This window comes from Pseudophryne corroboree, chromosome 11 (genome assembly GCF_028390025.1).
Source record: "Pseudophryne corroboree isolate aPseCor3 chromosome 11, aPseCor3.hap2, whole genome shotgun sequence".
Lineage (NCBI taxonomy): Eukaryota > Metazoa > Chordata > Amphibia > Anura > Myobatrachidae > Pseudophryne > Pseudophryne corroboree.
In genome coordinates this window covers 134,723,057-134,748,686 of record NC_086454.1, presented here as the reverse complement: position 1 = coordinate 134,748,686, position 25,630 = coordinate 134,723,057, and the positions used below count along the sequence as shown (strand labels likewise).

Sequence of the window (25,630 nt, the reverse complement as noted above, 5' to 3'; positions counted from 1 at the left end):
GAATGAAATTAAAAACAGAGGGTGTAGAATTGCAGAAATGTATTAACATGTGGTTTTTGGTGCTGTTTGCAAACAGCCATAAACTGGATACAGTTTTATGATCCAAACTGAAGGTTTTACTATAAATTGTGGACAGCCTATGACTGTTCCTGCATGAAATCTGAGATCTAGTAGAACTATAAGTGCCAGCATGCTCAGGAACATAATTTATACTATCACTAATACTGGCACAAGTGTTGTCCCAATCCTGCACAGATAGTAATGGGCCCTACACAATGGTCGACATCAGTCAAAGATATGAACGATCTTGTTCATAAATGAACGAGATACCGTTCATATCTTTGAGTGTGGAGGCTCCAGCAATGAACGATGCGCGGCCCCACGCTCGTTCATCACTGGTCCCCCGTCGGCTGTGCATGCAGGCCAATATGGACGATCTCGTCCATATTTGCCTGCACTTCAATGGAGCCGGGTGATGGGGGAGTGAAGAAACTTCACTACCCCCGTCACTGCCCTTCCGCCGCCGGGTCGCCAGTCTGCCGTATCCGCCGTCGGGCAGCTCGGCGGCGGATCGGCCAATGTGTAGGGCCCATACTATACAAAACCTAAATAAATATAATTGCCTTTGTTCCTATATAAATATCACTTGTCCCATTCACATAAAAACATTTTGATTACAGTCCACTCATATATATATATATATATATATATATATGGTCAGAAGATGGGTGCACAGGTGCGCTGGTATACCACTTGATTTCCTCTGTGATAGTTGGGAAAATCCCAGTCCACAATTAGTGATTCTGGGCTACAGCACAGGTAATTTTTTTTACCGCAGCACCTCTCCAGGCAATAGCTTCGGACTTCTGGAGCAAGTTAGATTCTGAATACAAGGATAAAAGAGAGGGCACTCACAGTGCAGATCATTTTAATAAAATTTAAAAACAATGGGGGTCATTCCGAGTTGATCGCTCGCTGCCAATTTTCGCAGTGCAGCGATCAGATAAAAAAAGACAAAACTGTGCATGCATATGCACCGCAATGCGCACGCGCGTTGTACAGGTACAAAGTGCATCATTGTTGTGCATTGCTTCTAGTGATGAATACATTCGCACAGCCGATCGCAAGGAGTTTGACAGGTAGAGGGCGTTTATGGGTGTCAACTGACCATTTTCAGGGAGTGGTAGGGAAAACGCAGACGTGACCAGGCGTTTGCAGGGTGGCTATCTGATTTCAATTCCGGGACCTCCGTTGCTAGAATCATTGCACAGGATAAGTAACTACAGGGCTGGTCTTGTTTCGCACAAAATGTTTTTGTACCGCTCGGCTGCACATGCGAACGCACACTTGCGAAAATACACTCCCCCATGGGCGGCAACAATGGCTGCTAAAAGTAGCTAGCGAGCGATCAACTCGGAATGAGGGCCAATGTCTCAATACTGCTTGTATATATATATATACATGTTAGAGAGACTCGTACCAATAACAAACAGTGTGGGCTGATTACCACATGACATGTTAGAATTCCACTCACGCAAACTGCATACCGCTGACCACTGCCCAGGACCACGCACCGCGCCGCCAGCTTTTGAGCTGAAGCCGTGACTCATTGGGACACCGCACCAGGGGAACCAACTGGAACAGAAGCTTGGTGGAGAGGCAAAGCGTCCGGCAGGCCACACCCTTACAGATTTCATATCACACTTCGTCAGGAGGTTGACCTATCAGACGCAGTACCTGGTTTATATAGCCAGGGTCTTAGCAAGAAATAGCCGCCCTCCACTAATTGTCAGAGCAGCTGGACCACATTATACTTTTTAAAGAGACCAGTGATCATGGTTGTTACATACAGATCCAAAGCATTTCATAAACACAATTTGCATCATAATTACAAAAAAAATTATAAATATGCATACACAATAAACTGGTATTATATCAATACAAAAACATTAATACAAAAACATTAAAACATTGAAGCATACACAGAGCCTAATAATATAGGTGCTTTCACATATAAAGAAATACATCTGCTGTTTTTTATAATAATAGTTTCAGTAAGCAAAAGACTTTGGAACAGAGTGGATACTTTTTGTTACTTAATCGTTATTATTGTAACTAATCCCTATCATTCAGCTTCTGCTGCAGAGATAAAAGTGATGACAAGAAGATGGTGCAAGGATCTATAAGTATATAAAGACACCATTCCGACCCGTTCGCACGCTGCTGTTTTACGCAGTGGTGCGAACGGGTCGGTTCTGCGCATGCGCGGTGGCTGCAATGCGCAGGCGCATCGTTGCCCAGTGGCGGCCGTCGCTGGGCAACGATAAGCAGAACAAAGTAAGCGAATACTTCCACGATCGCAAGAAGATTGACAGAAGGAAGGCGTTCCAGGGCGTCAACTTACCATTTTCTGGGAGTGGAGCAGCGAACGCAGGCGTGTCCAGGCGTTTGGAGGATGGATGTCTGATGTCAATTCCGGGACCTTCAACGCTGAATTCATCGCATAGGGTAAGTAACTCTTACCCTGGTCTTGTTCTGCACAAAACTGTTTTTGCAAAGCAGGGCTGCACAAGCGATCGCAAAAAAACACCCCCCCTAGGTGGCGTCTAGTTGATCACACGGACTGCAAAAAGTTGCAGCGTGCGATCAACTCGGAATGACCCCCATTGACCCATAGTTCCAGAGAGCAATTAACAGGATTCATTAGCACAACCTTGCATGCTGGAAATATTTAAAGGGAAACACACCACTAAATAACTAATGATTATCTATCCCTAATAAACGCGGTGATTTCATCATTTTCGTTTAGCCCCCTAGGAATAAGAGTCTCAAGTGAAAGAATCCAAAAGGTCTCACGTTTGAGTAGTTTTTCTTCCCTATTGCCTCCATCTTTACTGTGGGCTACATGTTCGATCCCCGTAAATCTCAACACATTTGGGTCCGCATCATGGCATTCCACAAAATGACATGGGATGCTATGATTCAGGACCCGATTCTTTATAGGGGCTCTTGATACTCTTATTCCAAGGGGGCTAAACGAAAATTATTAAATCACCCCGTTTATTAGGGATAATCATTTGTTATTTAGTGGTGTGTTTCCCTTTAAATATTTCCAGCATGCAAGGTTGTGCTAATGAATCCTGTTAATTGCTCTCTGGAACTATGGGTCATTGTCTTTTAGGTGTCTTTATATACTTATAGATCCTTGTACCATCTTCTTGTCATCTCTTATTTTTGCAGCAGAAGCTGAATGATAGGGATTCGTTACAATAATAACGATTATGTAACAAAAAGTATCCACTGTGTTCTAAAATATTTTGCTTACTGAAACCATTATTGTAAAAAACAGCAGATATATTTTTTATGTGTGAAAGCATCTATATTATTAGGCTCTGTGTATGCTTCAATGTTTTAATGTTTTTGTATTAATGTTTTTGTATTGATATAATACCAGTTTACTGTGTATGCATATTTATATGTTTTTTAATTATGATGCAAATTGTGTGTATGAAATGCTTTGGATCTTTATGTAACAACCATGATCACTGGTCTCTGTAAAAAGTATAATGTGGGCCAGCTGTTCAGACAATTAGTGGAGGACGGCTATTTCTTGCTAAGACCCTGGCTATATAAACCAGGTACTGCGTCTGATAGGTCAACCTCCTGACGAAGTGTGATATGAAACATGTAGGGGCGTGGCTTGCCGGACGCTTTGCATCTCCACCAAGCTTCTGTTCCAGCTGGTTCCCCTGGTGCGGTGTCCCAAAGAGTCACGGCTTCAGCTCAAAAGCCGGCGGTGCGGTGCGTGGTCCTGGGCAGTGGTCAGTGGTATGCAGTTTGCGTGAGTGGAATTCTAACATCTCATGTGGTAATCAGCCCACACTGTTTGTTATTGGTACGAGTCTCTCTAACATGTGTTGCTTGTATTGAGACATTGTTTTTACATTTTATTAAAATAATCTGCACTATGAGCCTTGTATTCAGAAAAAAAATATTAAATATATATATATATATAGATACAAACAAAGAACCCAGCACTCACCAAAGTAAACTCACTTATCCTCAACAATTCAATAAATAAATGATGGGGGTTTAGTTGGTGGATTGGCCAATGCACGGAAGCCTGCATACCGATTTTCAAGGTACCCCACCTTCATGCAGGTCCTACACTATCACAGAGTCTAAAAACCTGACTACTTCACTGCTGTTACACAACTCGTCTGCCTGCTAGATTTAATGTGTACCTGCCACAGACTTTATGGCTTTTAAAAGGCACACTAGTCACCTATTGCACTGGCTCAAAGATGATTGTTAAGAAACAACTGAGACAGGTTCAGGATAATAAAGTCCACACAGGGGTGCATGAGAAAGCTAGTGGCCACGGTTAATAAGAGCTAACCATAGATTAACCCCATCGTATACACACAGAGAAAAAACCACAGCACTCACCACACCAGAAGCGGGGCACAGCTATGCACTTACCACTCACCGGGTGGGGTGCATGTAACACAGCACTCTCCACCACAAAAGCGGGGTACACAGCTGTACTTACCACTCACAGGGTGGGGTGCATGTAGCCCATGACCACATCGCTCTAATAAATACAAACAAAGAACCCAGCACTCACCAAAGTAAACTCACTTATCCTCAACAATTCAATAAATAAATAATGAATTGTTGAGGATAAGTTACTGCCACATTTCCCAAGTCAACAAAACCTGTTGAGTACTTACATTTTATCTCAATGTCCCCCTATATAACTATCTATGGGCCTAATTCAGTAAGGATCGCAAGAGCGATCCTTACTGCATTTTTTCCGATGTTTGGAGACTGCATGTGCAGAACGAGTCCTGCAATCTCCTCTCTAAAATGAGAACGCCTCTGTATGATTGACAGGCAGAGGTGTTCGTAAGGAGGAGCGGGGATGGATGGCGTTTGGGAGTGGCGAGGCCTAGGACTGCATCATGGGATGCAGTTTTCTTGGCCCCGCAAGCCGCACTGTGACGGCAAGGCTGAATAAGCTGATTCACTGGCTTGTCTTCATTCTTAAAGGATATACCTATTGCCCAAGAGAGAACAAAAACTATACATCGGAACAACGGAGCTGCTATTGCAGGAAGCTGCTCTAGTGATCGCAGGGTGAGAGGCATGGAAACCGCCCCAGTTAAAGGACACAGTCCAACCATTCATGGTTCTCCTGGGGGAACAGACAGACGAGACCAACACGGAGCCCAGTGAGGAGCGCCAGGCACTTTCCAAAGCATAATGAACAAGGTACTTAAACTGCATACTTCCTATGTGGCAACCTATCTAGATGACATCGTTATACTTTCACAGGACTGGGAATTGCACCTTCCTACAGTTGAGGCAGTACTGGCCTCACTGAGGTTTCACGGCTAACCCTGAGAAATGTGCAGTAGCCCTATGAGAAGATAAATACTTGGGTAACATCATTGGACGAGGTCAGGTGAAACCTCAGGGATTGTTGAGGCCATTAAAATTGTTTGCAGCCTAAGACCAAGTCGCAGTTGAGAACCTTCCTTTGTGACCAGAGCAGCTCCACTGACAGACTTGCTAAAAAAAACGCTGTCCCGTTTGACTGGAGTGGACCAGTCTTGCTGATACAGCATGGACAGATCTTCGGTTGGCCCTTTGTTCCTCTTCGGTACTGCAGGCACCCAATTTTACCCGCAGGTTTTTCCTACAGACAGACACTTCTGATGTTGGCTTAGGCACAGTCCTGTCCCGGGAAAGCGAGGGGGTACAACATCCTGTATTATACCTGAGCAGGAAGTTGTTGCCTAGAGAACAAAAGTATGCTACAGTAGAGAAGGAGTACCTGGCTATAAGGTGGGCCATAGAGGCACTACGGTACTATTTGCTGGGGAGAGAGCTTTCCTTTAATTATGAACCATGCTCAGTTACAATGGATGCAGAGAAACCAAAAGATGAATGCCAAGGTTACCATCTAGTTCCTAGCACTACAACCTTTTCAGTAATATTAGAGCATAGGCCTGTGATCTCCAAAAATGCAGATGCCCTGTTCTGGAAGTTTGTACTCCTCGCGAGGGCTGCCTCGCCAGACAAGTCGATGCTAGGGGGGAGAGAAATGGGGCAATGTTGCTCAGAACAGGACTCACTCCCTAGGACGGGAGAAAAGGTAGGGATAAGAATTCTGCTCCTTGCTACAGCAATGACAATACACACAGCTGCACTACGTGGGTTTGACTAGTCCGTTGTGTGAAGGAATAAAGGTTTGTGGGAACCAGTGGGCAGGGCTTCTGATGCCAGGTAGTGACTGGATGACAGAGAGGGCCAGTTTGAGCTTGGCTAGTGGTCATGGAAGCCGTGATTACTAAACAAATTTGTGAGGAATAAAGAAGCCACCCGACAGGGCAACCTGAGTGAAGAGTTGTCCTTTGTGAAGCAGACCTATTACTATATATATATATATATATATATATTGTATATAGTAAGTATAACTCAGGATATTGGTAACAATTTCACAAATAGTCTCAGCTACATGAATATAATTGTTATTATTAATATTATTATTATTATGCTTTTTCCATTAATTATTAAAGTACATGTTTATAATAATTATAATTGCTGTCACAGTGTTTTTAGAATTTGTGTGCCAATTGTCTTTATACCATTACAAAGCAGCAGCCTACCAGATGAGAATGAAGAAGATAAAGTATGGTAAGGAAAGTGCCAACTGCAGCCAGCGCCAGTCTCTTATGGCATATGCTACTCCTGGCAGGATGATGTGTCCGAGGGTGAGACAGGTACTTTGAAACATTGACACAGTTGGACGATATCTCTTTGGAATCCATTCCGTAGCTGCAAGAGAGAGACAAGTTATTATTCTTCTAGCTCACGTTTGTCAGCTCTTTATCTAGTAGAGTAATGAGGTGTTGTTATCCTATATCATTAGCATGTCAGTGTCAACTAAACTGAAAGTACCTAAGGCCAGAGTCAGGCACCACAAACCAGCATACTGTACATTACAGTGTTATTAACATTACTTGTCTTAATTATTAAACCACTACCACCAGGAACTAAAGCTTGGTCCTCTGTTAATACAATTAGAAATGCAGCATTTTATTAATACCAAATTTAATATCCTGTGGAAATGCAATATATATATATATATATATATATATATAAATGATGATAATAATAATAATAATAATAATAATAATCAATGTGTGAGGGGCTCACCTACATAAACTTAGTGGATCTCATTCACTGGGTGCATACCTCAAAATGCCATGATTTTGTACCAAGAAGTAGTCTACTTTTTGTTGTTTGGATACATCTCTGCAAACTATAAAGGCACCTAGGTGTGTAGGCAGATTAGAACCAGTTGTGATGCCCACTGGAGTACCAGGGATAATCTCAGTGGTCCCCACTTCTTTAGAGAACCAGCCATAATCCTAGAGAGGTCAGACCCCAAACTGTACATAGCTCCCCAGACCTTTCAGAATGACCATGAACACAGTGCATTGGAATTAGGCACAATGCTCTCTGCACTGCAGAGAGAAGGAGATGAGAGACATGCTAATGAGTAAGAGACTTGGAGGAGAGAACCGAGAGTGGACATAAAGGAGGAACATGTGTGCATAGAGTGAAGCCCACCATGGTAGAGAAAAGAGCTAAATCCAGGGTAAAGTACCAAGGAGGACAGATATACAGTGGGGTAGGGGCATACAGTAAAGAGAAAAAGGGAGGAGGAGGGGTGCAGAGTTGAGACCGCTATAAAACACAGAACCATTTTAATATCCTTAAGGCACTTTCATTGGGCACTACAATGGTGGGGATGCAAATAATGCAGGAAAAAGTGGTTTGCAGGGGCAATGTGAGGGAAAAACTATCAGACAATAGGAGCAAGGGATGAAATGTGCATTGAGAGAGACAGGCAGAGAGTTTGCAGGAGAACTGACACATGAAGATGCGGCAGGAACCAGAGCCAGGTTAAACCTCCACTAGGAAGTGAGTTGATCTGGCAATGAGGCAGTGACAGAGGCAGGCTTAAATAGGGTGCTGTCAGAGACCATAGGTTGAGCTGGTCAGGTGAGCATGGTTGCTGAGGAGTGGTAGGACTGAGAAATCACATGACAGAATCCAATATGGCCAGACCAATGCAGCTTATTTTCAGTGAAAAAAAGTGTAATCTAACAATTCCAACTCATGTTTCCCAGATCTTGGGAAGGGGAGATGATCTAGTGTTCTGTAAACACAGTAGGCCTTATTCAGATCAGATCGCAGCAGCAAATTTGTTAGCAAATGGACAAAACCATGTGCACTGCAGGGGGTCAGATATAACATGTGCAGAGAGAGTTAGAATTGGGTAGGGTGTGTTCAAACTGAAATCTAAATTGCAGTGTAAAAATAAAGCATCCCATTCAAATCTAACTCTCTCTGCACATGTTACAGCTGCCCCCCTTTCCCCCCTGCAGTGCGGTTGCACCAATCGCTAAAAGTAAGGAAGCCTCCTGCCGGCGCAGCCTGGCTGCAACCGTAAGAGGCTCGCTGCCAGCTTTTTGATCGCGTGACGTCACACAGTCGCCACGATCATGCCCACGCCATGCCCCCATTTGCACTGCCACTCCTCTGTTGCCCAGTCGCTGCCCCCCCCCCCTCCCGCAATGCTCCGTCTTGGAAATGGAGCATTACCACCCCCTCCCACCCCACGAATGCCTCTGCATGATTGACAGGCAGAGGCATTTGCATTTACTGCGAGGCGCCTGTGCAGAAAATGTGGGCGCCTGCGCAGGACAGGCACATGCATCCTCTTTGTAATTTTTTTTCCTTTTGCGATCCAACCTGAATGAAGGCCTAAGTGTTGAAGCCCACAATGGCAAACACCCTACTCATTGAGCTATATGACCCTGCATAAACAATATGATATTTGTAACTATATGAAGCTATTTGTACTTTGTAAAAAAAAACAATTATTGATCAGATCTACTGTATGTACTGTGCAGCCACACATCTAATCCCTTGAGGCCACACACTACATACAGCAGCAAGGTGCGGTGAAGTCAACGGTTGGTAAGGCACTGGCTGGTATCCGAGCCAGATTTACCCACATCTATGATTTGGTGGTGAGTTTTGACCATAAAAATTAGTAGAATAACACAAAGATTATATGAATAACGAGTTTTATGGTAAGAACTTACCCTTGTTAAAACTCTTTCTGCGAGGTACACTGGGCTCCACAAGTCTGGACAATGGGGTGTAGAGTAGGATCTTGATCCGAGGCACCAACAGGCTCAAAGCTTTGACTGTTCCCAGAATGCACAGCGCCGCCTCCTATATCACCCCGCCTCCCAGCACAGGAGCTCAGTTTAGTTAACCAGCCCAATGCAGTAGCAGGAAAAGAGACGACAACCATTAGTAGCCACATACACCACACTCTCACGACAAGAGAAGTGTCAGCGGCTAATGCCATATCAACCAAAAGAAGCTAAGTGCGTCAGGTGGGCACCTTGTGGAGCCCAGTGTACCTCGCAAAAAGAGTTTTAACAAGGGTAAGTTCTTACCATAAAACTCGTTTTCTGCTGCGAGGTACACTGGGCTCCACAAGTCTGGACAATGGGGATGTCCTAAAGCAGTTCCTTATGGGAGGGGACGAACTGTAGCGGGCACAAGAACCCGGCGTCCAAAGGAATCATCCTGGGAAGTGGCACTATTGAAGGCATAGAACCTTATGAACGTGTTCCCAGAGGACCACGTAGCCGCCTTGCACAATTGATCAAGGGTCGCACCACGTTGGGCCGCCCAAGAAGGTCCAACAGACCGAGTAGAATGGGCCGTAATATGAACAGGAGCTGACAGACCAGCCTTCAGATAAGCATGCGCAATCACCATTCTAATCCACCTGGCCAGGGTCTGCTTGTGAGCAGGCCAGCCACGTTTGTGAAATCCAAACAAAACAAAGAGAGAATCAGACTTTCGAATAGAAGCAGTTCTCTTCACATAGATACGGAGAGCCCATACCACATCCAAAGACCGCTCTTTGGGAGACAAATCAGGAGAGACAAAAGCTGGAACCACAATCTCCTGATTAAGGTGGAACGAAGAAACCACCTTAGGTAAATATTAGAGATGTGCACTTGAAATTTTTCGGGTTTTGTGTTTTGGTTTTGGGTTCGGTTCCGCGGCCGTGTTTTGGGTTCGACCGCGTTTTGGCAAAACCTCACCGAATTTTTTTTGTCGGATTCGGGTGTGTTTTGGATTCGGGTGTTTTTTTCAAAAAACACTAAAAAACAGCTTAAATCATAGAATTTGGGGGTCATTTTGATCCCAAAGTATTATTAACCTCAAAAACCATAATTTCCACTCATTTTCAGTCTATTCTGAACACCTCACACCTCACAATATTATTTTTAGTCCTAAAATTTGCACCGAGGTCGCCGGATGACTAAGCTAAGCGACCCTAGTGGCCGACACAAACACCTGGCCCATCTAGGAGTGGCACTGCAGTGTCACGCAGGATGGCCCTTCCAAAAAACACTCCCCAAACAGCACATGACGCAAAGAAGAAAAAAAGAGGCGCAATGAGGTAGCTGTGTGAGTAAGATAAGCGACCCTAGTGGCCGACACAAACACCTGGCCCATCTAGGAGTGGCACTGCAGTGTCACGCAGGATGGCCCTTCCAAAAAACACTCCCCAAACAGCACATGACGCAAAGAAGAAAAAAAGAGGCGCAATGAGGTAGCTGTGTGAGTAAGATAAGCGACCCTAGTGGCCGACACAAACACCTGGCCCATCTAGGAGTGGCACTGCAGTGTCACGCAGGATGGCCCTTCCAAAAAACCCTCCCCAAACAGCACATGACGCAAAGAAGAAAAAAGGAGGCGCAATGAGGTAGCTGTGTGAGTAAGATAAGCGACCCTAGTGGCCGACACAAACACCTGGCCCATCTAGGAGTGGCACTGCAGTGTCACGCAGGATGGCCCTTCCAAAAAACACTCCCCAAACAGCACATGACGCAAAGAAGAAAAAAAGAGGCGCAATGAGGTAGCTGTGTGAGTAAGATAAGCGACCCTAGTGGCCGACACAAACACCTGGCCCATCTAGGAGTGGCACTGCAGTGTCACGCAGGATGGCCCTTCCAAAAAACACTCCCCAAACAGCACATGACGCAAAGAAGAAAAAAAGAGGCGCAATGAGGTAGCTGTGTGAGTAAGATAAGCGACCCTAGTGGCCGACACAAACACCTGGCCCATCTAGGAGTGGCACTGCAGTGTCACGCAGGATGGCCCTTCCAAAAAACACTCCCCAAACAGCACATGACGCAAAGAAGAAAAAAAGAGGCGCAATGAGGTAGCTGTGTGGGTAAGATAAGCGACCCTAGTGGCCGACACAAACACCTGGCCCATCTAGGAGTGGCACTGCAGTGTCACGCAGGATGGCCCTTCCAAAAAACACTCCCCAAACAGCACATGACGCAAAGAAGAAAAAAAGAGGCGCAATGAGGTAGCTGTGTGAGTAAGATAAGCGACCCTAGTGGCCGACACAAACACCTGGCCCATCTAGGAGTGGCACTGCAGTGTCACGCAGGATGGCCCTTCCAAAAAACACTCCCCAAACAGCACATGATGCAAAGAAGAAAAAAAGAGGCGCAATGAGGTAGCTGTGTGAGTAAGATAAGCGACCCTAGTGGCCGACACAAACACCTGGCCCATCTAGGAGTGTCACTGCAGTGTCACGCAGGATGGCCCTTCCAAAAAACACTCCCCAAACAGCACATGACGCAAAGAAAAATGAAAGAAAAAAGAGGTGCAAGATGGAATTGTCCTTGGGCCCTCCCACCCACCCTTATGTTGTATAAACAGGACATGCACACTTTAACCAACCCATCATTTCAGTGACAGGGTCTGCCACACGACTGTGACTGAAATGACGGGTTGGTTTGGACCCCCACCAAAAAAGAAGCAATTAATCTCTCCTTGCACAAACTGGCTCTACAGAGGCAAGATGTCCACCTCATCATCATCCTCCGATATATCACCGTGTACATCCCGCTCCTCACAGATTATCAATTCGTCCCCACTGGAATCCACCATCTCAGCTCCCTGTGTACTTTGTGGAGGCAATTGCTGCTGGTCAATGTCTCCACGGAGGAATTGATTATAATTCATTTTAATGAACATCATCTTCTCCACATTTTCTGGAAGTAACCTCGTACGCCGATTGCTGACAAGGTGAGCGGCGGCACTAAACACTCTTTCGGAGTACACACTTCTGGGAGGGCAACTTAGGTAGAATAAAGCCAGTTTGTGCAAGGGCCTCCAAATTGCCTCTTTTTCCTGCCAGTATAAGTACGGACTGTCTGACGTGCCTACTTGGATGCGGTCACTCATATAATCCTCCACCATTCTTTCAATGGGGAGAGAATCATATGCAGTGACAGTAGACGACATGTCCGTAATCGTTGTCAGGTCCTTCAGTCCGGACCAGATGTCAGCATCAGCAGTCGCTCCAGACTGCCCTGCATCACCGCCAGCGGGTGGGCTCGGAATTCTGAGCCTTTTCCTCGCACCCCCAGTTGCGGGAGAATGTGAAGGAGGAGATGTTGACAGGTCGCGTTCCGCTTGACTTGACAATTTTGTCACCAGCAGGTCTTTGAACCCCAGCAGACTTGTGTCTGCCGGAAAGAGAGATCCAAGGTAGGTTTTAAATCTAGGATCGAGCACGGTGGCCAAAATGTAGTGCTCTGATTTCAACAGATTGACCACCCGTGAATCCTTGTTAAGCGAATTAAGGGCTCCATCCACAAGTCCCACATGCCTAGCGGAATCGCTCCCTTTTAGCTCCTCCTTCAATGCCTCCAGCTTCTTCTGCAAAAGCCTGATGAGGGGAATGACCTGACTCAGGCTGGCAGTGTCTGAACTGACTTCACGTGTGGCAAGTTCAAAAGGTTGCAGAACCTTGCACAACGTTGAAATCATTCTCCACTGCGCTTGAGACAGGTACATTCCACCTCCTATATCGTGCTCAATTGTATAGGCTTGAATGGCCTTTTGCTGCTCCTCCAACCTCTGAAGCATATAGAGGGTTGAATTCCACCTCGTTACCACTTCTTGCTTCAGATGATGGCAGGGCAGGTTCAGGCGTTTTTGGTGGTGCTCCAGTCTTCTGTACGTGGTGCCTGTACGCCGAAAGTGTCCCGCAATTCTTCTGGCCACCGACAGCATCTCTTGCATGCCCCTGTCGTTTTTAAAAAAATTCTGCACCACCAAATTCAAGGTATGTGCAAAACATGGGACGTGCTGGAATTTGCCCATATTTAATGCACACACAATATTGCTGGCGTTGTCCGATGCCACAAATCCACAGGAGAGTCCAATTGGGGTAAGCCATTCCGCGATGATCTTCCTCAGTTGCCATAAGAGGTTTTCAGCTGTGTGCGTATTCTGGAAACCGGTGATACAAAGCGTAGCCTGCCTAGGAAAGAGTTGGCATTTGCGAGATGCTGCTACTGGTGCCGCCGCTGCTGTTCTTGCGGCGGGAGTCCATACATCTACCCAGTGGGCTGTCACAGTCATATAGTCCTGACCCTGCCCTGCTCCACTTGTCCACATGTCCGTGGTTAAGTGGACATTGGGTACAACTGCATTTTTTGGGACACTGGTGAGTCTTTTTCTGACGTCCGTGTACATTCTCGGTATCGCCTGCCTAGAGAAGTGGAACCTAGATGGTATTTGGTAACGGGGGCACACTACCTCAAGAAATTGTCTAGTTCCCTGTGAACTAACGGCGGATACCGGACGCACGTCTAACACCAACATAGTTGTCAAGGCCTCAGTTATCCGCTTTGCAACAGGATGACTGCTGTGATATTTCATCTTCCTCGCAAAGGACTGTTGGACAGTCAGTTGCTTGGTGGAAGTAGTAAAAGTGGGCTTACGACTTCCCCTCTGGGATGACCATCGACTCCCAGCAGCAACAACAGCAGCGCCAGCAGCAGTAGGCGTTACACGCAAGGATGCATCGGAGGAATCCCAGGCAGGAGAGGACTCGTCAGAATTGCCAGTGACATGGCCTGCAGGACTATTGGCATTCCTGGGGAAGGAGGAAATTGACACTGAGGGAGTTGGTGGGGTGGTTTGCGTGAGCTTGGTTACAAGAGGAAGGGATTTACTGGTCAGTGGACTGCTTCCGCTGTCGCCCAAAGTTTTTGAACTTGTCACTGACTTATTATGAATGCGCTGCAGGTGACGTATAAGGGAGATGTTCCGAGGTGGTTAACGTCCTTACCCCTACTTATTACAGCTTGACAAAGGCAACACACGGCTTGACAAATGTTGTCCGCATTTCTGGTGAAATACTTCCACACCGAAGAGCTGATTTTTTTGGTATTTTCACCAGGCATGTCAACGGCCCTATTCCTCCCACGGACAACAGGTGTCTCCCCGGGTGCCTGACTTAAACAAACCACCTCACCATCAGAATCCTCCTTGTCAATTTCCTCCCCAGCGCCAGCAACACCCATATCCTCCTCATCCTGGTGCACTTCAACACTGACATCTTCAATCTGACTATCAGGAACTGGGCTGCGGGTGCTCCTTCCAGCACTTGCAGGGGGCGTGCAAATGGTGGAAGGCGCATGCTCTTCACGTCCAGTGTTGGGAAGGTCAGGCATCGCAACCGACACAATTGGACTCTCCTTGTGGATTTGGGATTTCGAAGAACGCACAGTTCTTTGCGGTGCTTTTGCCAGCTTGAGTCTTTTCATTTTTCTAGCGAGAGGCTGAGTGCTTCCATCCTCATGTGAAGCTGAACCACTAGCCATGAACATAGGCCAGGGCCTCAGCCGTTCCTTGCCACTCCGTGTGGTAAATGGCATATTGGCAAGTTTACACTTCTCCGACAATTTTATTTTAGATTTTGGAGTCCTTTTTTTACTGATATTTGGTGTTTTGGATTTTACATGCTCTGTACTATGACATTGGGCATCGGCCTTGGCAGACGACGTTGCTGGCATTTCATCGTCTCGGCCATGACTAGTGGCAGCAGCTTCAGCACGAGGTGGAAGTGGATCTTGATCTTTCCCTAATTTTGGAACCTCAACATTTTTGATCTCCATATTTTAATAGGCACAACTAAAAGGCACCTCAGGTAAACAATGGAGATGGATGGATACTAGTATACTTATGGATGGACCAGCGACTGCCGACACAGAGGTAGCTACAGCCGTGGACTACCGTACTGTGTCTGCTGCTAATATAGACTGGATGATAATGAGATGAAATCAATATATATATATTTATAATATCACTAGTACTGCAGCCGGACAGGTATATATATTTATTATGTAATGACTGATGACGGACCTGCTGGACACTGTCAGCTCAGCAGCACCGCAGACTGCTACAGTAAGCTACTATAGTAGTATGTATCAAGAAGAAAGAGAAAAAAAAAAACCACGGGTAGGTGGTATACAATTATGGATGGACCAGCGACTGCCGACACAGAGGTAGCTACAGCCGTGGACTACCGTACTGTGTCTGCTGCTAATATAGACTGGATGATAATGAGATGAAATCAATATATATATATATATATATAATATCACTAGTACTGCAGCCGGACAGGTATATATATTTATTATGTAATGACTGATGACGGACCTGCTGGACACTGTCAGCTCAGCAGCACCGCAGACTGCTACAGTAAGCTACTATAGTAGTATGTATCAAGAAGAAAGAGAAAAAAAAAAACCACGGGTAGGTGGTATACAATTATGGATGGACCAGCGACTGCCGACACAGAGGTAGCTACAGCCGTGGACTACCGTACTGTGTCTGCTGCTAATATAGACTGGATGATAATGAGATGATATCAATATATATATATATATATATATATATATATAATATCACTAGTACTGCAGCCGGACAGGTATATATATTTATTATGTAATGACTGATGACGGACCTGCTGGACACTGTCAGCTCAGCAGCACCGCAGACTGCTACAGTAAGCTACTATAGTAGTATGTATCAAGAAGAAAGAGAAAAAAAAAAACCACGGGTAGGTGGTATACAATTATGGATGGACCAGCGACTGCCGACACAGAGGTAGCTACAGCCGTGGACTACCGTACTGTGTCTGCTGCTAATATAGACTGGATGATAATGAGATGAAATCAATATATATATATATATATAATATCACTAGTACTGCAGCCGGACAGGTATATATATTTATTATGTAATGACTGATGACGGACCTGCTGGACACTGTCAGCTCAGCAGCACCGCAGACTGCTACAGTAAGCTACTATAGTAGTATGTATCAAGAAGAAAGAGAAAAAAAAAACCACGGGTAGGTGGTATACAATTATGGATGGACCAGCGACTGCCGACACAGAGGTAGCTACAGCCATGGACTACCGTACTGTGACTGCTGCTAATATAGACTGGATGATAATGAGATGAAATCAATATATATATATATATATATAATATCACTAGTACTGCAGCCGGACAGGTATATATATTTATTATGTAATGACTGATGACGGACCTGCTGGACACTGTCAGCTCAGCAGCACCGCAGACTGCTACAGTAAGCTACTATAGTAGTATGTATCAAGAAGAAAGAGAAAAAAAAACCACGGGTAGGTGGTATACAATTATGGATGGACCAGCGACTGCCGACACAGAGGTAGCTACAGCCGTGGACTACCGTACTGTGTCTGCTGCTAATATAGACTGGATGATAATGAGATGAAATCAATATATATATATATATATATATAATATCACTAGTACTGCAGCCGGACAGGTATATATATTTATTATGTAATGACTGATGACGACCTGCTGGACACTGTCAGCTCAGCAGCACCGCAGACTGCTACAGTAAGCTACTATAGTAGTATGTATCAAGAAGAAAGAGAAAAAAAAAACCACGGGTAGGTGGTATACAATTATGGATGGACCAGCGACTGCCGACACAGAGGTAGCTACAGCCATGGACTACCGTACTGTGTCTGCTGCTAATATAGACTGGATGATAATGAGATGAAATTAATATATATATATATATATATATATAATATCACTAGTACTGCAGCCGGACAGGTATATATATTTATTATGTAATGACTGATGACGGACCTGCTGGACACTGTCAGCTCAGCAGCACCGCAGACTGCTAAGTAAGCTACTATAGTAGTATGTATCAAGAAGAAAGAAAAAAAAAACACGGGTAGGTGCGGTATACATATACAATTATATATATATATTATATACAATTATATATATATATATATATATATATTAAACTGGTGGTGATTAATTAAACTGGTGGTCAGGTCACTGGTCACACTATCAGCAACTTGCAAGTAGTACTCCTAAGCAGACAATCACAATATATACTGGTGGTCAGTGTGGTCACAATGGCAGTGTGGCACTCTGGCAGCAGAGTGCCAGCAAAAGTGTGCACTGTACGTTAAAATATGTACTCCTGCTCTCAGACTCTAACTGCTCCCCACTGTCAGTGTCTCCCCCACAAGTCAGATATACAGTCACACTATCTATCACTTCAGCAAGTAGTAGTACTCCTCCTAATGCTCCCCAAAATTACTAAAGTAAATAATACTGTGTCTCTCTCTACTCTAGTCTCACTCTCTATAAACGGAGAGGACGCCAGCCACGTCCTCTCCCTATCAATCTCAATGCACGTGTGAAAATGGCGGCGACGCACGGCTCCTTATATAGAATCCGAGTCTCGCGATAGAATCCGAGCCTCGCGAGAATCCGACAGCGGGATGATGACGTTCGGGCGCGCTCGGGTTAACCGAGCAAGGCGGGAAGATCCGAGTCGCTCGGCCCCGTGTAAAAAAAAATGAAGTTCGGGCGGGTTCGGATTCCGAGGAACCGAACCCGCTCATCTCTAGTAAATATCCAGGACGAGTCCTAAGAACCGCCCGTTCACAGTGAAAAATCAGATATGGAGAACTACAAGACAAGGCACCCAAATCCGACACTCTTCTAGCAGAGGCAATAGCCAGCAAGAACACCACCTTAAGGGAAAGCCACTTAAGGTCAGCTGAACCAAGAGGTTCAAATGGAGGCTCCTGCAACGCCTCCAAAACCACCGACAAGTCCCAAGGAGCCACAGGCGGGACATAGGGAGGTTGGATTCGCAACACACCCTGAGTGAAAGTATGAACATCAGGTAAAGTCGCAATTTTTCTCTGAAACCACACCGACAAGGCAGAAATATGAACCTTGAGGGAGGCCAGACGCAGGCCTAAATCTAGGCCCTGTTGTAGAAAAGCCAAAAGTTTGGCTGTACTAAACTTGGAAGCGTCATAATGGTTAGATGCACACCAAACAAAGTAGGAATGCCAGACCCGATGGTAAATCCGAGCAGAGGCCGGTTTCCGGGCCCGCAACATAGTTTTAATGACCTCTTCAGAAAAACCCTTAGCTCTCAAGATGGAAGCTTCAAGAGCCACGCCGTCAAAGACAGCCGGGCTAGGTCCTGGTAGACACAGGGGCCCTGAACGAGGAGGTCTGGGCGTTGTGGAAGTAGAAGTGGACGCTCTGACGATAGGCCTTGCAGGTCTGAGAACCAGTGCCATCTGGGCCACGCCGGAGCTACGAGAAGCAGATTTCCTTTTTCTTGCTTGAACTTCCGAATTACCCTGGGCAGGAGTGACACCGGAGGGAACACGTACGGCAGCCGAAACCTCCACGGCACTGCCAGCGTATCCACGAATGCTGCTTGAGGATCCCTTGTCCTTGCTCCGAAGACCGGAACCTTGTGATTGTGTCGAGACCCCATCAGATCCACATCTGGAAGACCCCACCTTTCCACGAGGAGTTGAAACACTTCTGGATGGAGGCCCCACTCGCCGGCATGCACGTCTTGACGACTGAGAAAGTCCGCTTCCCAATACAGGACTCCCGGAATGAATATTGCCGATATTGCCGGTAGATGGCGTTCTGCCCAACGTAGAATCCGTGAGGCTTCCTTCATTGCCAAACGGCTTAGAGTGCCGCCTTGATGATTTATGTAAGCCACTGTGGTGGCGTTGTCCGACTGTACTTGAACAGGACGGTTCTGAATCAAATGCTGGGCTAGGTTCAACGCATTGAAGACCGCCTGCAATTCCAGAATGTTGATCGAGAGGAGAGATTCCTCCTTGGTCCACCGACCCTGCAAGGAGTGCTGCTCCAGCACCGCGCCCCAACCTCTTAGACTGGCATCTGTCGTCAACAGGACCCAGTTGGATATCCAGAAGGGACGGCCTCTGCACAATTGTCGGTCCTGGAGCCACCAGAGCAGCGACAGATGGACCTCCGGAGTCAAAGAGATCATTTGAGACCTGATCCGGTGAGGCAGGCCGTCCCACTTGGCTCGAATCAGCTTCTGGAGGGGGCGAGAATGGAATTGAGCATACTCCACCATGTCGAATGCTGATACCATGAGGCCCAGCACCTGCATTGCCGAATGTATCAACACTTGCGGACGAGAAAGGTAGCAACGAATCCTGTCCTGAAGTTTCAGGACTTTCTCCTGAGACAAGAACAACCTCTGGTTGTGAGTGTCCAACAGCGCTCCCAGATACACCATTCTCTGAGCAGGGACCAGGGAGGAATTCTTCCAGTTGATGAGCCACCCGTGGGCTTGTAGAAACCGGACCGTCATATCCAGATGTCGCAGGAGAAGATCTGGGGAATTTGCCAGGATTAACAAGTTGTCCAGATACGGCAGTATCCTGACCCCTTGACGGCGGAGTACCACCGTCATCACCACCATAACTTTGGTGAAGACTCGCGGAGCCGTTGTTAAACCAAAAGGTAACGCCCAAAACTGGTAATGGAGGTTGCCAATAGCAAACCTCAGGTATTGTTGATGTGACACTGCTATAGGAATATGCAGGTAAGCATCCTGTATGTCCAGGGAGACCATGTAGTCCCCAGGTTCCAAGGCCAGAACTATAGAGCGAAGGGTTTCCATACGGAACTGGGAAACCTTCACAAACTTGTTCAGTACCTTGAGGTTGAGAATGGGCCATTCGGTTTCGGGACTAGAAACAGCGGAGAATAGTACCCCCGGCCCCTCTGAGCAAGAGGCACCTGTACTACGACTCCTGTATCCAGGAGGGTCTGTACCACCGAATGCAGAGTGTTTGCCTTTGTCTGGTCCGACGGGACGTCTGTCTGGCAAAATTGATGAGGGGGTCGGTTTTTGAAGGCTCTGGCGTAACCTCGAGTGACGACTTCCCGTACCCAGGCATCTGAAGTGGTCTTCAACCATTCCTGGGTATACCCTAGAAGCCGGCCCCCCACCCTGGGATCCCCCAGGGGGAGGCCCGCCCCGTCATGCGGCAGGCTTATTGGTCTTTGCTGCTGGCTGACGGGCAGCCCAGGCTCTTTTGGGCTTCGGCTTACCAGGTTTGGAAGTGCGGGCCTGCTTATGGTACGCCTGACATTTTGCTTTACCTGAAGGATGAAAGGGGCGAAAGGACGTACCTTTGGCCTTCGACACAGAAGGAGCTGTATTAGGCAGACAGGCAATTTTGGCAGTAGCCAAGTTAGCCACTATCTTATTTAAGTCCTCCCCAAACAGAATATCCCCCTTGAAAGGGAGTACCTCCAGGGTTTTTCTAGAGTCCAGATCCACAGACTAGGATCTCAGCCACAATATCCTGCGAGCCAGGACTGACGTAGTAGAGGCCTTGGCTGCTAGGATACCGGCATCAGAAGCCGCCTCTTTAATATAGCGAGAAGCTGTGACAATATATGACAAGCATTGTCTAGCATGGTCAGAGGAGATTTCAGCTTCTAACTCCAAAGCCCATGCTTCAATAGCCTCTGCCGCCAATGTAGCTGCAATAGTGGGCCTTTGTGCAGCACCCTTGAGGTTGTAAATCGCTTTTAGACAACCCTCGACATGTTTATCCGTAGGCTCTTTTAGAGACGTGACGGTAGTGACAGGTAGAGCTGAGGAAACCACCATCCTAGTCACATGTGAGTCTACTGGAGGAGGCGTTTCGCAATTCTTAGACAGCTCTGGCGCGAGGGGATAGCGAGCCAGCATCTTCTTTTGAGGCACAAACTTCGTACCCGGGCTTTGCCAGGGTTCCTGACGTATATCCACTAGGTGTTCAGAGTGAGGTAAAACTTGTTTAATCACCTTCTGACGCTTGAACCTATCAGGTTTCTTAGGAGGAACGGATGACTCGGGATCATCCGTAATCTGCAGAATGAATTTAGTAGCCTCCAAAAGATCAGGAACATCCACATGTGAACTACCCTCCCCATCAGCCGTATCTGAGTCAGAACCTGTGGGGTCAGTGTATGTGCTGTCTTCATCAGATGAGGTGTCAGTGACAGCAGTGGATTGTGAGGAGATGAGCGCTCGCTTAGAGGACCTCTTGGACTTAGGCGAGCGATGGTCAGACATTTTAGTAGTCAGGGACTGGTTCAACTTCTTTAATTGAGCAGATAAATCGTCCGCCCACGGCGGGTTAGCTGCAGGGACCACATACGGTTGTACCGGCATTGGGGGTCCCATAGGGGGTGTTAGTTTATGAACTAGCGTATGCAGAAGCGTGGAAAAAGCGGCCCACGGAGGGTCAGTATGTGCCTCCGTTGCCACAGTCCCACTGGGGGGCAAGGAGCCCCCAGAACCAGAGCCCACAGCTGCTATATTCTCCCCATATGTGCCTGTGGCTTCAGCAACACCAGCAGTGTGTTCCGCCCCAGAACCGTTACCCTCAGAAGCAGACATGATATAACTTGCAGTATGAGGTAACACAGTACAATTATTAGCAGCACTATATCCCTAAACCTAAACCCCTGCGCAGTGTAGTCAGCACCAGCAGAGATAAAGGAGAGATATGGTGACCAAATCACAGAGAAAAATACGTAATACAGTATATCTTTGTGAAAATCCTATTTCTCTAACGTCCTAGTGGATGCTGGGGACTCCGTCAGGACCATGGGGACAGCGGGCTCCGCAGGAGACAGGGCACATCCAAAAAAGCTTTTAGGTCACATGGTGTGCACTGGCTCCTCCCCCCACGACCCCCCTCCAAGCCTCAGTTAGGTTTTTGTGCCCGTCCGAGAAGGGTGCAATCTAGGTGGCTCTCTTAAAGAGCTGTTTAGAAAAGTTTTTTTTTAGGTTTCATTCAGTGTTTCCTGCTGGCAACAGGATCACTGCAACGAGGGACTTAGGGGAGAGATCTCCAACTCACCTGCGTGCAGGATGGATTGGGATCTTAGGCTACTGGACACTGAGCTCCAGAGGGAGTCGGAACACAGGTCAGCCTGGGGTTCGTCCCGGAGCCGCGCCGCCGATCCCCCTTACAGACGCTGAAGAAGACGGCAGAACGGAGGTCCGGAAACAGGCGGCAGAAGACTTCACAGTCTTCATGAAGGTAGCGCACAGCACTGCAGCTGTGCGCCATTGTTGTCACACGGCTCACTGACCTAGTCACGGAGGGTGCAGGGCGCTGCTGGGGGCGCCCTGGGCAGCAATATAAGTACCTTATTGGCAAAATAAATACATCACATATAGCCATTAAGGCTATATGTATGTATTTTAACCCAGGCCAGTTCTTAAAAACCGGGAGAAAAAACCCGCCGAAAAAGGGGCGGAGCTTATTCTCCTCAGCACACAGCGCCATTTTCCCTCACAGAAAGGCTGAGGGGAAGGCTCCCATGCTCTCCCCTGCACTGCACTACAGAAACAGGGTTAAAACAGAGAGGGGGGGCACTGATTTGGCGATATAAATATATATTAAATGCTATAAGGGAGGAACACTTTTATAAAGGTTGTCCCTGTATAATTATAGCATTTTGGTGTGTGCTGGCAAACTCTCCCTCTGTCTCCCCAAAGGGCTAGTGGGTCCTGTCCTCTATCAGAGCATTCCCTGTGTGTGTGCTGTATGTCGGTACGTGTGTGTCGACATGTATGAGGAAAATGTTGGTGAGGAGGCGGAGCAAATTGCCTGTAATGGTGATGTCACTCTCTAGGGAGTCGACACCGGAATGGATGGCTTACTTGTGGAAGTACGTGATCATGTCAACACGCTGCGAGCCGGTTGACGACATGAGACGACTGGCAAACAAATTAGTACCTGTCCAGGCGTCTCAGACACCGCCAGGGGCTGGTAAAAACGCCCATTTACCTCAGGGACACTGACTCCAGTGTCGACGGTGAAGAAACAAACGTATTTTCCTTTAGGGCCACACGTTACATGTTAAGGGCATGAAGGAGGTGTTACATATTTCTGATACTACAAGTACCACAAATAAGGGTATTTTGTAGGGTGTGAATAAACTACTTGTAGTTTTGCCTGAATCAGATAAATTAAATGAAGTGTGTGATGATACGTGGGGTTCCTCCGATAGAAAGTTATGGGCGGTATACCCTTTCCCGCCAGAAGTAAGGGCGAGTTGGGAAACACACCTTAGGGTGGATAAGGCGCTCACACGCTTATAAAAACAAGTGGCGTTACCGTCTCCAGATACGGCCGCCCTCAAGGAGCCAGCTGATAGGAAGCTGAAAAATAGCCTAAGAAGTATATACACACATACTGGTGTTATACTACGACCAGCAATCGCCTCAGACTGGATGTGCAGCGCTGAGGGGGCTTGGTCGGATTTCCTGACTGAAAATTTTGATACCCTTGACAGGGACAAGATTTTATTGTCTATAGAGCATTTTAAGGATGCATTTCTATATATGCGTGATGCGCAGAGGGATATTTGCATTCTGGCATCAAGAGTAAATGTGATGTCCATATCTGCCAGACGAAGACACGACAGTGGTCAGGTGAGGCAGATTCCAGACGGCACATGGAAGTATTGCCGTATAAAGGGGCGGTCCATCGGACCTGGTGGCCATGGCGACAGCTGAAAAATCCACCTTTTGTTCCCCGAGTCACATCTCAGCAGAAAAGGACACAGTCTTTTCAGTCTCAGTCCTTTCGTCCCCATACGGGCAGGCGGGCAAAGGCCAGTCATATCTGCCCAGGGGTAGAGGAAAGGGAAGAAGACTGCAGCAAGCAGCCCATTCCCAGGAACAGAAGCCCTTCACAGCTTCTGCCAAGTCCGCAGCATGACGCTGGGGCAGTACAAGTGGACTCAGGTGCGGTAGGGGGTCATCTCAAGAGTTTCAGCACGCAGTGAGCTCACTCGCAAGGGGACTCCTGGATCCTACATGTAGTATCCCAGGTGTACATTGGAAATTCGAGACGTCTCCTCCTCACAAGTTCCGGAAGTCTGTTTTACCAACGTCTACCTCCGACAGGGAGGCAGTATTGGAAACAATTCACAGGCTGTATTCCCAGCAGGTGATAATCAAAGTACCCCTCCTACAACAAGGGAGGGGGTATTATTCCACACTATATTGTGGTACTGAAGCCAAACGGCTCGGTGAGATCTGGAATATTTGAACACTTACATACAAGCGTTCAAATCAAGATGGAGTCACTCAGAGCAGTGATAGCGAACCAGGAAGAAGGGGACGAGATGGTGTCACTGGATATCAGGGACATTTACCTACATGTCCAAATTTGCCCTTCTCACCAAGGGTACTTCAGGTTCGTGGTACAGAACTGTCACTATCAGTTCAGACGCTGCCGTTTGGATTGTCCACGGCGCCCCGGGTCTTTACCAAGGTAATGGCCGAAATGATGATTCTTCTTAAAAGAAACTTGGACGCTTTCCTGATAAGGGCAAGGTCCAGAGAACAGTTGGAGGTCGGAGTAGCACTATCTTTAATAGTTCTACGACAGCACGAGTGGATTCTAAATATTCCAAAATCGTAGCTTTTCCGAGGACACGTCTACTGTTCCTAGGGATGATTCTGGACACAGTCCAGAAAAAGGTGTTTCTCCCAGAGGAAAAAGCCAGGGAGTTATCCGAGCTAATCGGGATCCTCCTAAAACCAGGAAAAGTGTCAGTGCATCATTGCACAAGAGTCCTGGTAAAAATGGTGGCTTATTACGAAGCAATTCCATTCGGCAGATTTCACGCAAGAACTCTTCAGTGGGATCTGCTGGACAAATGGTCCGGATCGCATCTTCAGATGCATCAGCGGATAACCCTATATCCAAGGACAAGGGTGTCTCTCCTGTGGTGATTACAGAGTGCTCATCTTCTAGAGGGCCACAGATTCAGCATTCAGGATTGGATGCTGGTAACCACGGAGGCCAGCCTGAGAGGCTGGGGAGCAGTCACACAGGGAAAAAATTTCCAGGAAAGTGTGATCAAGTCTGGAGAATTCTCTCCACATAGAGGGAGCTAAGAGCGAAATTATAAGGCTCTAAACTTAGCAAGACCTCTGCTTCAAGTCAGCCGGTATTGATCCAGTGGGATAACATCACGGCAGTCGCCCACGTAAACAGAAAGGGCGACACAAGAAGCCGGAGGGCAGTGAAAACACTGCAAGGATTTTTCGCTAGGCGGAAAATCATATGATAGCACTGTCAGCAGTGTTCTCTCCGGGAGTGGACGACTGGGAAGCAGACTTCCTCAGCAGGCATGACCTCCACCTGGGAGAGTGGGAACTTCATAGGGAAGTTTTTCCGCATGATTGTGAGCCATTGGCAAAGACCAAAGGTGGAAATGATGGCGTCCCGCC

General features: G+C 46.9%; 1 protein-coding gene across 1 annotated transcript in view; it reads right to left on the bottom strand.

The window, feature by feature from the left end:
• LOC134969114 (solute carrier family 22 member 6-B-like) overlaps positions 1 to 25,630 on the bottom strand; it is a 248,678-nt gene that overhangs the window by 159,701 nt on the left and 63,347 nt on the right. The window contains exon 4 of the mRNA XM_063944834.1: positions 6,675 to 6,843. Coding sequence (XP_063800904.1) covers positions 6,675 to 6,843 — 169 coding nt within the window. The remainder of the gene's footprint in view (positions 1 to 6,674; positions 6,844 to 25,630) is intronic.